The sequence below is a fragment of the Squalius cephalus genome, assembly GCF_949319135.1.
Source record: "Squalius cephalus genome assembly, chromosome: 22".
Lineage (NCBI taxonomy): Eukaryota > Metazoa > Chordata > Actinopteri > Cypriniformes > Leuciscidae > Squalius > Squalius cephalus.
In genome coordinates this window covers 19,193,207-19,206,622 of record NC_137143.1, presented here as the reverse complement: position 1 = coordinate 19,206,622, position 13,416 = coordinate 19,193,207, and the positions used below count along the sequence as shown (strand labels likewise).

General features: G+C 35.2%; 1 protein-coding gene across 1 annotated transcript in view; it reads left to right on the top strand.

Moving 5' to 3' along the window:
• Positions 1–7,874: 7,874 nt before the first annotated feature.
• The window catches only part of synpra (synaptoporin a), a 32,275-nt gene continuing 26,733 nt past the window's right edge, over positions 7,875–13,416 (top strand). Inside the window, exons 1-2 of the mRNA XM_079857922.1 lie at positions 7,875–7,978; positions 8,117–8,182. Coding sequence (XP_079714048.1) covers positions 7,961–7,978; positions 8,117–8,182 — 84 coding nt within the window. The 5' untranslated portion in view covers positions 7,875–7,960. The remainder of the gene's footprint in view (positions 7,979–8,116; positions 8,183–13,416) is intronic.

Genomic DNA, 13,416 nt, shown 5'->3' with positions numbered 1-13,416 from the left:
GCATTTATTTCAAACAAAACTTTTGTAACATTATAAATGTCTTTACTGTCACTTTTGATCAATTTAATGCATCCTTGTTGAATAAAAGTATCAATTTTACTGTAAGTTTTTTAAGAAACCTATAATTCTACGGTGTTTAATTGTCATAATCCATCTGATCCGAATCATTTGCATAAAAAGAGAATTCTTTATGAAAGCTGAGGATGTTATTGTTCATTTATAGACTATAAATAGCCTACTGTAATGAAAGGGAGACATCTATTGATCATTTTGAAGAGTGCACTTCTAGAAGGATCAACTTTATACATCAGTAAAGTTAATCACACACACCACAATAAAATCAGAAACTTGCATACATATATACCATATATATCCGTTATTCTCACATTATACTAAATTGTCTTCTACGACAATCACGCTGTAAAAAAATATATATATTTTATAAATTATAGAAGATTAAAGTCAGTTTAATGTAATTTAAGTTGAAATTACTTATACAACCAAGTTGATTGTACTTAAAAAGTTTAAGGCAGCAACTCTTTTTTTCTTTCTTTTTTTTTAGTGTAAATATAATGTGAAATAAATATCTTTTGTAATTTGTTGTTATAATAATGGCTTTTTTATGTTAACATGCCAATCACTACACCTCACCAGTCATAGGCAGAACCACCTGGCCTCATAATTCATCATTAATTCAGTTATGCTAAATCCAGAAAATGCAAGCTATGCTTACAAAAACTGCTAGTGCTTGCTTGCGTAGGTAATAAAACAAAACTTACTTTTGTCATCTAATGCCTGTCAGACATATTTTACCTCAGCATTGTAGATCAGAGAGCAAATGCCATGTAGGAAAGCATATTCAGAGCAAGCATCTGTTAATTGGCTAACGCTGTCACTACTGATAGGCCGCTCGGCTCTCATTGGATTAGTTGCTAAGCAACCTATTTGCTAAATGTGTTGTCATGGATTCAAATGTTCGAAACGGTCTGTTGACCACTGATAACAGGGTGAAGGTAGGCTACTGTAACACTCCAGCTCGGGATGCCCGAGGTTGATTGTAGGCTATGTGTCGCACCTGTCTGACATTTGCAACTGTTCAAATATCATCTGCGAGCGCGTGCTCGTCTCTCGTGATGCTGCATCATGATAGACATCACGCATTGTGTAGACACGCACATGAACAACAGTCAGTTGCATTTGTTCATTTTTCCTTTTTTTTTACGACGTCGGTTAACAAAGAAGAGCAAATCGAAGCGGCAGCTACATTAATTGTGTCTGTGTGTCTGCTCATTATATTTGGTTTCTCTCATTTCACCCCCGGAATGCAAATTTTAATCCTGATTATTTCCGCCAGATTAGTGGTGCAGTAGAATAAGAGGAGGAATAATGCATTTACACCGAACAATTCCAGAATCTCACGTTTTGTCTTTTATAGGCCCGTTTAAGCATAGGCTATTTCACTTCCTTTGTGTTTTGGTATGAGCATGGTGATTGGTTTAGCAGCCTGGTGTGAAAATCGAACATTAAAGGTTTGCATCTCCTATAGATGGTTGTCAAAAAATATCTGAAATGCAAAAGACGAAGTGCTCATTCAGAAACAGCCCGAGGGTTCAATACTGCAGCTCTAAAGGTTCATTCAGTCCTATAAAATGCCCCATCTCAGTTCTCCAAAAAATTATACAATAATTTGCAGACTTTTTGATTTTTTTAATGGTTTTGTAATAACATAGCAGCTAGTTATAAATTCTTATTCAAAACTAAATGAACAGCAAATGTAAAAGCAAAGGAGGGTAAATATACAAAAGAAAGAAAGATCAAATGTACAAGCAACAGAGGGCAAATATGCAGTGAAAGAAAAAAGAAAGGCATAGAAAGAATGAGTGAAAGAAAGAAAGACTGTACAAGCAAATATGCAAAAGAAAGAAAGGGAAAAAGAAGGAAGGAAAGAAAGAAAGATCAAATGTACAAGCAAAAGAAGGCAAAATGTAAAAGAACAGTGAAAGAAAGAAAGGTCTCTCCCCCCAAAAAGATCTCTCAATTGTGACTAAAAAAGTGACTGCTGCATCTAAAATTTCTTTTTGGTTTAATAACTGTTCTGTGAATTAACCCTTGTGTTATGTTGCGGCCTTGCGGGTCAATTTGACCCGTTTAGATTTTATAGTTGTTGGAAATACTGGTTAACCTATGTTTTTTTTTCTTGATATTTTGTGACTTTTTCTCATTTATCATCATGAACATGCATGCAAAGTTTCAACATGCTGGTGTTTTTTGACATATACAAACAAAATTACTATTACGTTCGTGATGTTCGCGGGTCAATTTGACCCGCATATTTTAACGCTCTAAGGCAACTGTACGGACCCAAAATAATAACATTTCTTGGTTATACTTTGTTATTTTATTTTTTTACTACCTTATGAAGCTAAAAAATTAGGTTTTCCACACTTATTTCAATACAGAAAAATATTTTGTCAGCCACAGATGGTAAAAATTACCTATCATTTATTTTTTTCAAGCTACCTGAAATAATATTAAATCTTTTTTTTTTTTTTCTTGATATTTTGTGACTTTCGCATTTATCATCATGAACATGCATGCAAAGTTTCAACATGCTGGTGTTTTTTTTTTTTGACATGTACAAACAAAATTACTATTACGTTTGTGATGTTCGCAGGTCAATTTGACCATCATAGGCCGCTATTCAAAAGCAACTGTACAGACACAAAATAAAAACATTTATTTTATGTATGTCAGGGCATCAATTCCAGTTCTAAAGTGTAAGTGTATCTAAAAGTGCTCTAACCCAAACCAAACACACTTGAAAAAGCTAAATCATGGTGTTCAGAATTAATTGCAAATTACAAATGAAAATCTTTGACAGGCACAGATAGTAAAATAAGCTCTCATTTATATATTCAAGATATCTGAAATATCTTGAGACTTCGACATAGACAGCAGGAAAAATGAGCTCAGATTAATTGATTAATTGTTCAGTTATGATGTTCTAAGCAAAAAAAAAAAAAAAAAAGGTTAAAAAAATGTATATGCAAATATATATAAATATAATGTATATTCAAATTTTGTCAAAACAAAACAGTTTTAAAAAATGGTTAAAAAACATTTTCATTAAATCATATCTTCAGATATATATTTTTTGGAATATTTGACAAATGTTATATTAAAAGTTTACAGTTTGTACCTGAATCTTTGTTGTTGTTCATAGTGTGATTTTTGAGGAATTGTATTGAATCCAATTAGGGTCAATTTGACCCGAACCATAAGGGGAGTACACAGAATTCCAACATAACACAAAGATTTTGTGAAAATATTCTTATTGGGACTCTGTTATAAGTATATTACTGAAAATACTCTTATTGGGACTCTGTTATAAGTATATTACTGTGTTATGCTGTTGAACAAGTGTTATTGTTACATTTGGAACGTACAGTATAGTGGCCAAACCAAGAGTGATGTTGTTTTGAATAACCCTAAAGTTCGATTAAACCATCAAAATATGAGGAAAATGTTTTTATTTTGTAAAATATTTTAAACATGAGGGAAGAACCAAACACTATAAGCTGGGTTAAGGTATTTATCTGACAAAATTAATTTGGCAAAAAAAGGGTTAACTACAGCTACAGGTTTTATTTATCAAAAAAAAAAACAAAAAAAAAAGATTTATAGAAAAACTAAAAGGTTACAAATTTCATTGGTTCTGTCTTGTTTTTGCATGTGTTAATAATTTCTTTGAATGACAGCCTGGCCAAAACATCTTTCATTGCGTTATCACAATCAAGAAAATAATCGGATAAATGTTCCTAGGCCAGACATCACTGTAGCCACTACTGTATATAAACTTGCATCAAAGTATACATTTTTATCAGTAGGCTATGTGTTTCCTGGGAATTGAACCCATGACCTTAATGTTGCTTTTTTACTGACATCTTCGACAAAAGATATAAGAGTTTGTTTCCTCCTTTTAAAAGTAGACAAGCATATTTATGTTGGTTATGATTTAATTTTCATATACATTTAAGCACGTGACCCACCAGTTAACCAGCATGGAAAGAACCAAACTACATCCTCACTTTACATGGATTTTCCTTCTCTTCCCATTCATCCGCTCAGAACCCTTATAGGTGCGCTGCGTCTGGATGCGGACTGAACCGGATTTACTGCAGGATTATTCAGTGTGGCAACTGTTGGCACAACTGGAGGAAGAGATCCAGCCATGTCGTAATTGTTCTGAGAGCTGCGCTGTGCCTCTCAGACTCTCAGTGCAGGTTAAGTGACTGTCTTTGGCCACTGCCATGATTCCTTGGCGAACGAGCAGCGGTGTGAAACAGAATGATGTTGATTGTTCCCCAGGTCGCTCCATCATGCGTGTGGATTCCCGAGGCTTGTGTCTGCGCTATTGTGCAGCGCTTTACTCCAGATGCCAGTCATGCCACATCTAGCCTCTTCCCAGGCAGAGAAATCAGGAGTGACGAGTGGCACCATGCCACCACACATTCAAATATTACTGCTGAACCTGAGGCGGCATTGCAGCATAGTAAAAAGGTGTTATGTAACATCATTTACTTATTATATAGTATACAACAAGTGCTTGAAATGATTGTGAATATACATGTGCTATTGCTATTAATTAAATTACCATAGGCACCTTTATCCAAAGCGACCTGCAGTGCCTTCAATGTATTTTTTTTATTTGTGCAATCCCACTGTAAACAAAAATAAATAAATAAAAAATGTGTCGCCTTAAATTTTTAAGTACAATCAACTTGACTGTGTAAGTCATTTCAACTTAAATTGCATTAAACTGGCTTAAAAAATAGTTGAATCTCGTATAACTTAAAAAAATCAAGTTTAAAATGGCTTAACTTATTTTGCATTTTGCAACAAAACATGTTGTCATGACCTGTTTTTTACTGTGTGCTCTAACAGAACACAGCAACACTGAAATTAGCATCGATAAAGAGCATTACATGAATGCAAATCTAGCAAAAGTGCAATTGGAGACTCAAACAAGAAATTCAGCTTAATTAGAGTTAGTTTGGTTGCTGTACTGGTTTGTCTGAAAAAGTCTTAACCCCTCAACTGTAACTGAAAGCATTTTTTTTTTTTTTTTTAAGTATGAAAAGTTATGGAAGTTTAAATTTACTGTAAATCAAATGTACTGTAGCCTACTAAATATTTTTAATATATTAATATTTAAAATTTTACACAATATTTTTTACTATACAATTACTATAAAATCAAAGCCACAATGTCTAACCAAGTTGTGTTACAAATTTGAAGTTGATATCACAAAAGTTCCTATGAGAATTTGTTTGGGCGCTATACCAAAAATAGCCACCGGGTATTTCTCACATTCCATTGAATTTTGATTTGATGCATTCTCCTGTAACAAATGAATACATTTCTGTCCAATTATCACTTCTATCACAAAATATGAAACATTGAGTCTCAGGCCTTTCCGATGATATGTGTTTTGTCAAGATTAGAAAAGGTCTTGATTATAAAGTAGTTAAAATAAATTTTGTAATGAAGCATAAATGATACCTAATTTATGGTGATTACTAAAATATGTGATATGAAAAAAAAGGCGTTAAAAAAAAGAGCGCCAAGCGTCCAGTTACTGAAAATATTCCTATATTGGTTGGATCCTCTGCATAAAGAGGCATTCAGGTTTGTAAAAAAAAAAAAAAAACATTGTTTATAATTTTATGCTGCATGTTAATTATTTAAAGCTTAATCATGCAATCATGCATTGCTGTAAATGAGTTTTAGATTATGTGATTGCTGTTTACTTTTACATAGCCTTTTTGCCAGCACTTTTTTGGGGGGGGCCTATATGAGAAATATTATAGTTATATAGCCTACATTACTGATTAAAAGTTTGGAATCAGTAAGATTTTTGAAAGAAGTCTCTTATGCTCAGCACGGCTGCATTTATTTGGTCAAAATACAGTAAAACAATAATATTCAGAAATATTATTAAAACTTAAAAATAACTATTTTCTATTTTAATATATTTTAAAACGTCATATATTCCTATGTTGACAAAGCTGAATTTACAGCATCATTACTCCAGACTTCAGTGTCCCACGATCCTACATAAATCATTCTAATATTTTGTTTTGATGCTCATGAAACATTTTATTATTATTCTTATAAATGCTGAATCAGTTGAAACAAGAAATGATGCATTTTTTTCAGTTACCTCCAAAGAACAGCATTTATTTGAAACCTTTGTAACATCATGAATGTCTTTACCGTCACTTTTGAGAAATTTAACGCATCCTTTTACTGAATAAAAGTATTAAAAAAGACCTTGCTGAATAATATATTGTATATTGTAAGTCCAATTGTCCTCCATTTGTCCCTAAAGTGATATGAATCCAGGTGTTGTGCTGTCTCAGGGTGAGATGAGTGTGGACACCTGTCTGTGTGATGCACCTGGAATATTGTTAGTGTTACTTAAGTATCACCAAAATGTATGCATACAAAAAAACAATACCACAGTTCTGTGACATTTCACGTTTGCTGATTCTGAGATTCCTTTGTGCTGGAGAAGTGAAGGGCAACTGAGATGGCATCAGGTGTGTGCGTGTTCAGGCTCTTTCTCATAATAAGTGAAAGAACAGTGATCGGGGTAGACTTGACCTTGGACTTGCAGGCAAACACAGATCTAATACCCACTAATACACAGTGAACTTTAAATGAACATTGCCTATTAAAAAAAAAAAAGAAGCTCTTTGGGGCTCATGTCCCTGTAGGCTTCATTCTGACACTCACACTTCCTGAAGTCTTTTTTCCCTCATTCTCTGTGACTGCTTTAGGTCCCTTAAGCAGTATATGTAGTGTGTGTGTGTGTGTGTGTGTGTGTGTGTGTGTGTGTGTGTGTGTGTGTGTGTGTGTGTGTGTGTGTGTGTGTGTGTGTGTGTGTGTGTGTGTGTGTGTGTGTGTGTGTGTGTTGCAAGCAAACAAACAAAAAAGTCATTGATGACTTGATTCCAGCTGTTTATCTTTGTACAGTATACATGGTGACAAATAGGCTAATATTGAATCCATCATGAATAGATAGCCTACATTTAGAGTGCACTGACATTTTTAATAAGAATTGCTCTTCTCTTTTTAAATTCTCAAAAAATGGGTTTGTACACCCAAGCAAACTCAAACTATGCATCTATACATGCATAACATCTCCATGCATATTTTCATGTTATTATCTTGATGCTTTGCCTGGCCTACTTGGTCGAGTTAAAGGAGATCATGATTATGTAATGAAGCTGTGTTGGAATATGTACTGTTTCCACACACACTTGAATGAGCTTTAAGAAAATGTCACTGGACATAGAATTATGCCTACAAAATGCTGAATGGTAAACTGAATAAAACCAAATGCAGAGATGCTATCTGCTAAGTTTGAGAGGAAAAAAAAATCCCACTAGCAATTGACATGTTCTGTCAATATTTGATTCCCAGTCAACAAACGTATTTTGGACTGACAAAACTACATTTTATAGTCAGATAAATTGTAATTTGATAACATCGTCCAATAGAGAAAAACATTATGGCCACGGTTCATTTTGTTAAATCCAATCCGCGTCTGTCTCCATGGAGCTCCAGAGCGTCTCTCAATGCCGAACACACTCGGCTCTTTCCGTAAAGAGGAGCGGTTTTTGCCGAAGACACTCGGCTCTTGCCCTATTATGGAGAGATTTATGACGAGGGTAGTTACTCTGCTTTTTTGTTGTGGAGGGGGAATTAAAACCGGCTCTCGGCTCTTTTCGTTTCGAGAAACGATTAATGCCGAAGTCACTCGGCACTTTCCGTACGGAGGCGCGATTACAGCCGATTCCCTGCTCTGCGCTCGCGACTCTGGCACATCACTCATTAAGCGTTGTTTTGGTCTTGTCCTATCTTACTTACAAGCGCTTTTCTCTCCAACAAGAAAATGGATACCGCTAACCAGGTAGGAAATATGTTAATGTTTGTGCATTTGACAATATTGAAAATCACGAGAAGTGTTTAAAATGTAGTCGACTGAAATGTACCTAATCAAACTGCATCAAAATGACGTTATTGATCATGTTCATTGTTTTTACTACAGATTGTGTCACTTGGGACATTCCAAGTTCTTAAATTACCTCTGGGATTCATCCGCGTTCTGGAATGGGTAAGTGTGCGTAAAACACGCGTTTTTCCTCTCACCTTTCTCAAACTCTCTTTCTTTTACTTTTCTCAGTTGGCTCAATAAACTTGGTCCAGGCATGTGTAGGGGAGATAGTGATTTTTACTATCGTTTTCTTTTCTTTTTTTAACCATCATTCATATGTTGTAGTCAGTTTTGAATAAGTAGCTAGCCTATATGCCACAACAGCCATATTTATAATAGGTCCCTTAATCCATTTGGGCATTTCTTTGTATCGGAATTGGGCACGTTAAAAGGATATCTTACATTTCTAAGTTTTGAACCGTGTCATTTATTTTAAACATGTAAATTACTCCTCATAAGTGTAAGTGACATATTCTGCTGATGACATGATCAATCCAATTTAAATGAACCGAGGGGCTCGGGTTTATATAATGCACCAGCAGTCAATTTTTTCATGGGTTCTGCTCTTACTCGTTTTTTACTGCAATAAAGAGGAAATTGGTAAATGTAAATGGAGTCAATTTTAAGATGACCTCTAAACTGGATGTCTACGTAAATTGAGTGCAAATTGTAAATATATAATTGGTGATAGTAAGGTTTACCATTATGCTAAAATCACTGCAGATTTTTTTTTTTTGCTTTCTGCACATGGTCTGTCCATGCATAAGAGAGCTGGTGTGTTTTTAAACAAGCAGATGTGTAAATACATAGCAAAATACATTTGCTTTGATATTTATTCCTTGTGCTAAGCTGATATTTGTGCAGTATATATATTGGAGTATATACTGGGACTTGTTTGTTTGCATAATGTGTCACTTGTTTTATACTTGATGTACTTGATATACTGTAACCAGAAATTACTATTCTGCCACTAATTGTAGCCTCTAGTGTGAAAAAAAAGAAGCTAAAATGTGTTTTCCCACGGCCATCTGATGAGTGTGGGTCTGGGAAGTGTGTGCCATTCGACTTGCCATGGTGTCACACTCTGATGCTCTGACATAATCTAGTTGATGAGACTCAGAAAGTATCTGATCTATAAGGACATGTCCAGTTGTACAGTGTATGTGTGTCCTTCTGCAAGTCTTTCTGGACTGTTAGTGGCAATATGTGGCTTTAGTACACTATTATCAGGTTCTTTGCACAACTACAGGATTCACAGAAAGCAAAACTTATAGAAATTGTATTTTCATATGAGATGCTATCATTACCATATGGCAAGACATATGTGCAGAGCACTTGCAGCTCTTAAAGCTAATTTACTGTGCTAAGAAAAACAATTGTGGTCTGGTCTGCCTTCAAAAACTATTTAAAATGGCTAATTTATTGTGTTATGACCTGTTCCCCAGATGATAGAATAGAATAGAATAGAATAGAATAGAATAGAATAGAATAGAATAGAATAGAATAGAATAGAATAGAATAGAATAGAATGCACTCTTAGGAAAAAGAGGGTTCAATGGGCTATGTGTTTTTGACACATAGCCCATTTAAAAAATAAAGAAATTTTAAAGAAATGTCTTAAATGATTGCAGAATACTTTCATGTTTCAAGGGTTGTTTATTTTTTTCTAGTGATAAAGCATGTTTACTAACTGTTTAATTCATAAAATTTAATTAAAATAAAAAAATTATTAAAGCAAAATTAATTAATTAAAACTAAATTCATTAAATTATCCCATTCTCATGATGGGAACTCCTAAAAGGTTCTATATATCAAGTGCCTGACAGAACCCTTTAATGTTTTTCTTCTAATAGCATAGAATATATATATATATATATATATATATATATATATATATATATATATATATATATATATATATATTCTTTTTTTTTTACATGAGCAATGTCTTCTAATTTTGCAGATATTTTATTTATTACATCAAAAATAGAATTTCTAAGCCTCCCCTGTGCTATCCTTACTGTTCGCTGCAAAGTCAAAAGGTCAAGGGCTCTCTCAGTCCCTTTTTCCGTCATCAAACTGTATGGAAGAGGAGAAAATTAAAACATTTACAATGCCAACCATAAACGGCTCTGAGCTATGCAAATGTGAGGCAGGCATAAGTGGCAGCGCCATTTTGGATAATTATTGCAATTGAATGCTGAGGGATTGGAGGATGTGATGCATCTTCTCCTGAGGAAATTAATCTCCCCGCTCTCCATTTGAAGTGTCCTCTGAAAAAAAAAAAAAAAAAATTTAGAAGCTTATCACTGGGGAAACATGCAGTCTTAATCACTTTTGGTCACACAGTGGTTTTTCTCTGTGTGTTTCTGTCTGTATCTCTCTCTGCAGGTCTTTAGTTTAGTCTCTGCCTCTGTAGTTTCCTCTCTGCCAGTTTTTTTTTTTTTTATACAATGATTCCTGCACAGCTGCCTCTTGATATTTTCTCTCTCCCTCTGTCTCTCAAAAGCAATTATTTGTGAATCGTGATAATTAACCAATTATTAAGCTGTTGAAATTAGATGACTCAGTGAGACCAATGACACATATTAAAATATGCAAAATGATGGATTATGGACGAGTGGATAAATGGTTGGTTGGATGGATGGATATAAATGTATGGATGGATATATAATAATATAATATAATGATATAGGAGTGTGTTCAACAATCCACAGCTAGCCGTGGATTATCCCGCTTATACCATGGACTTTTTCCAGCGCTGACAAGTTAAAGCTGTCATTGATGTTTGCAGTGCTAAATTTGACTGGAAGGGTTACAATTTTCATTCGTTAGATATAGCATTCTGTCCTCTTTAAATCAGACACAGAGATAAAGTAGCGCTGTTACATTAATTTGTATGAATTATAACATTTGTATGAATGAATTAGCCTATCGCTGGATCGATCGATCGAGAGAGAGAGAGAGAGAGAGAGAGAGAGAGAGAGGCTCTGTTTACACCTGGTATTAAGATGCATTTTGGACTGAGCTAATCAGTAAACATTATGAGAAGTTTGCTAACCAGACGGCCGGGATTTATACTTTGTTGGTTGAAGACCCAAGTTTGGTTTGAAGATGAAAAACGTACCAAGCACAATGTTCTCTCACCATTCCTGATTTCTAACACGCAGTGTCAGTGTTCGCCGTGGTCTTGCGGTTGTCAGAGCAGAAACTAAAGCTGATGCTTTTCGTGTTTTTCCATTGTCTCCGGGCATGTTCATATGTAAATTGCGCAAGCTTATTTTGTCCATTAGATCGAAAGATCTGAAAAAAAAAACATACATTTACCCACCCATAGACCCTCCCCTCGAAGAAATCAGGACAGAAGAGGTCGAAAGTGGACAAAAAATACGGTGTAAACGGGTATGTCTCCCTCATCTACTTGTGATCCAATCGACCAAAATGCATCTAAATACCAGGTGGAAACAGGGCCAGAGAGAGAGAGATGTGTGTGTGTGAATTACCTGCATCTGTACAGAGTCTCTCTCTACTGGCAATGAAGCTGTGAGTTTAATTATTTCAAAAACAGAGACGTTAAAACCTCCTTGCAGATTAATGTAATGTGGCAATTCAGTAGCGAAGTTCATTTATTAATAAAAGTCGCGGGCAACATTGACAAGTTTCTGTCCTCGCGATCTCCAGTGTATACGAGTGACCTACGTGTGTGTGTGCTTCAATGAAAGCAGCGCATTAATATAGAACGATGATTAAACTGACTTAAATGTTTTTTATTGCACACCTTCCAGTCAGTCAGAAAATACACTTATATTATGTTATCAATTTTATCCATTTTCCAAAAAGCTTGTCCGATGTAAGATCGGGTGGATGCTGGAATATTATATTATATTACAGACAAATACAATACAAATTGTATTTTTAAAAACAACATTAAATTATACACATTATTTGTTTTCCATGGCTAAGAAACCGTAAGTAGTTTATGAAATCAATTCATACAGTCGATTTATTTGAAACGTTTTTTGACTGCTGAGACTGAGCAGACTGGCTATTCATTGATGTAAAGTTGACTGACAGGATGGTAGAAGGTTTTACAAATTCACAGGAGAAATGTTTTTTGACTTTAGATGTTCATCAGTTCACTGGAAAGGTTGACTGACTTTGGGCAGATGTGCTTTGGCTGCCTGTGCGCAGATGTGCAGAAATTCATCTGTGAAAGGTTGGCTGCCTCTCCGTTTTTCGATCTCGAATGAGGCAGTGGTTTCATGACCCACCTTTTTGTCACATTGATAAGACACAACAGAGTAAAGACTGAAGAGCTAAACCTATCACTATCTTGTGACTTAAAGTCCTGTATAATATAGTGAATAGTAGAACAACAGCTGTAAATCTATAAAATATTTTTGTTCAAATCTTTGAAGAACCAGTTCTTTTACATGTTTTGTGATTAGTTTATGACAAAAGCCAGTGGCAGGGTCAACATATAAGCTCCAACCTATACGCAAACAAATATACAGTCGGATTGCATCCTGGTCGGGTGTCCGATTCTGACTAACCGCTGTGACAGTTACCTCAGGGCAGGGGGAGGGGCTTGTGATATCATGTGACCAAGTAGCCATGGAAACTCCATAGGGAGACAGCAACTGAGGAAAAGAAGGGGGGACAGTGTTTTAAAAATAAAATGAGATTTTATGCCTACTTATGATCAGTGAAGCATACAAAGAGCGCCCAGATACACACTGGCTGAGTGTGTACAGTATAGGCCTGAGTGCATTGTACAGACGGGTAATGATCTCCGGGACCATTCAACACAGCTTATCTTATAAAACAATACTTGTAGTTTGCAAGAATGATGGGGAGCTGGAAATTTGTGTTCCAGCTGTGTAGGGAAAGACACTCATGTTCCATTTATAGACTTATTTAAATCCCTTAAACATTGTCTGTGTTCATCAGGTTATCTGGTTAATGCTAAATCACTGTTTTTAGCCGTCTGGCATCTTGCAACTAGAGACTGATGCTTCCGTGCGAGAACATGGGATATTTTTACTCTTGCCACATACTGTGGGAATCATTGGAATGAAGCGTGGCATGAATGCAGCGGTTGGGGGATGGAAAGGTTTGGCTTTTGTGTGTATGTATATGCATGTGTGTGTGTGTTTACATTCAGCAGCATTTAGAAACATTCAGGAAGTACGCTGTCTGAGAGTTCAATACATGGCACGTCGCTCTTGAGCGTGTTTTGTGTGTTCACCCATGGATAAGAGATGAGTGGATGCTTTAATGTGACACAGGTGCATTCTGATCTATATCCACTGACAAAAACAACAAAATCATTTTTAAAAGCAGCGTAAATAGGA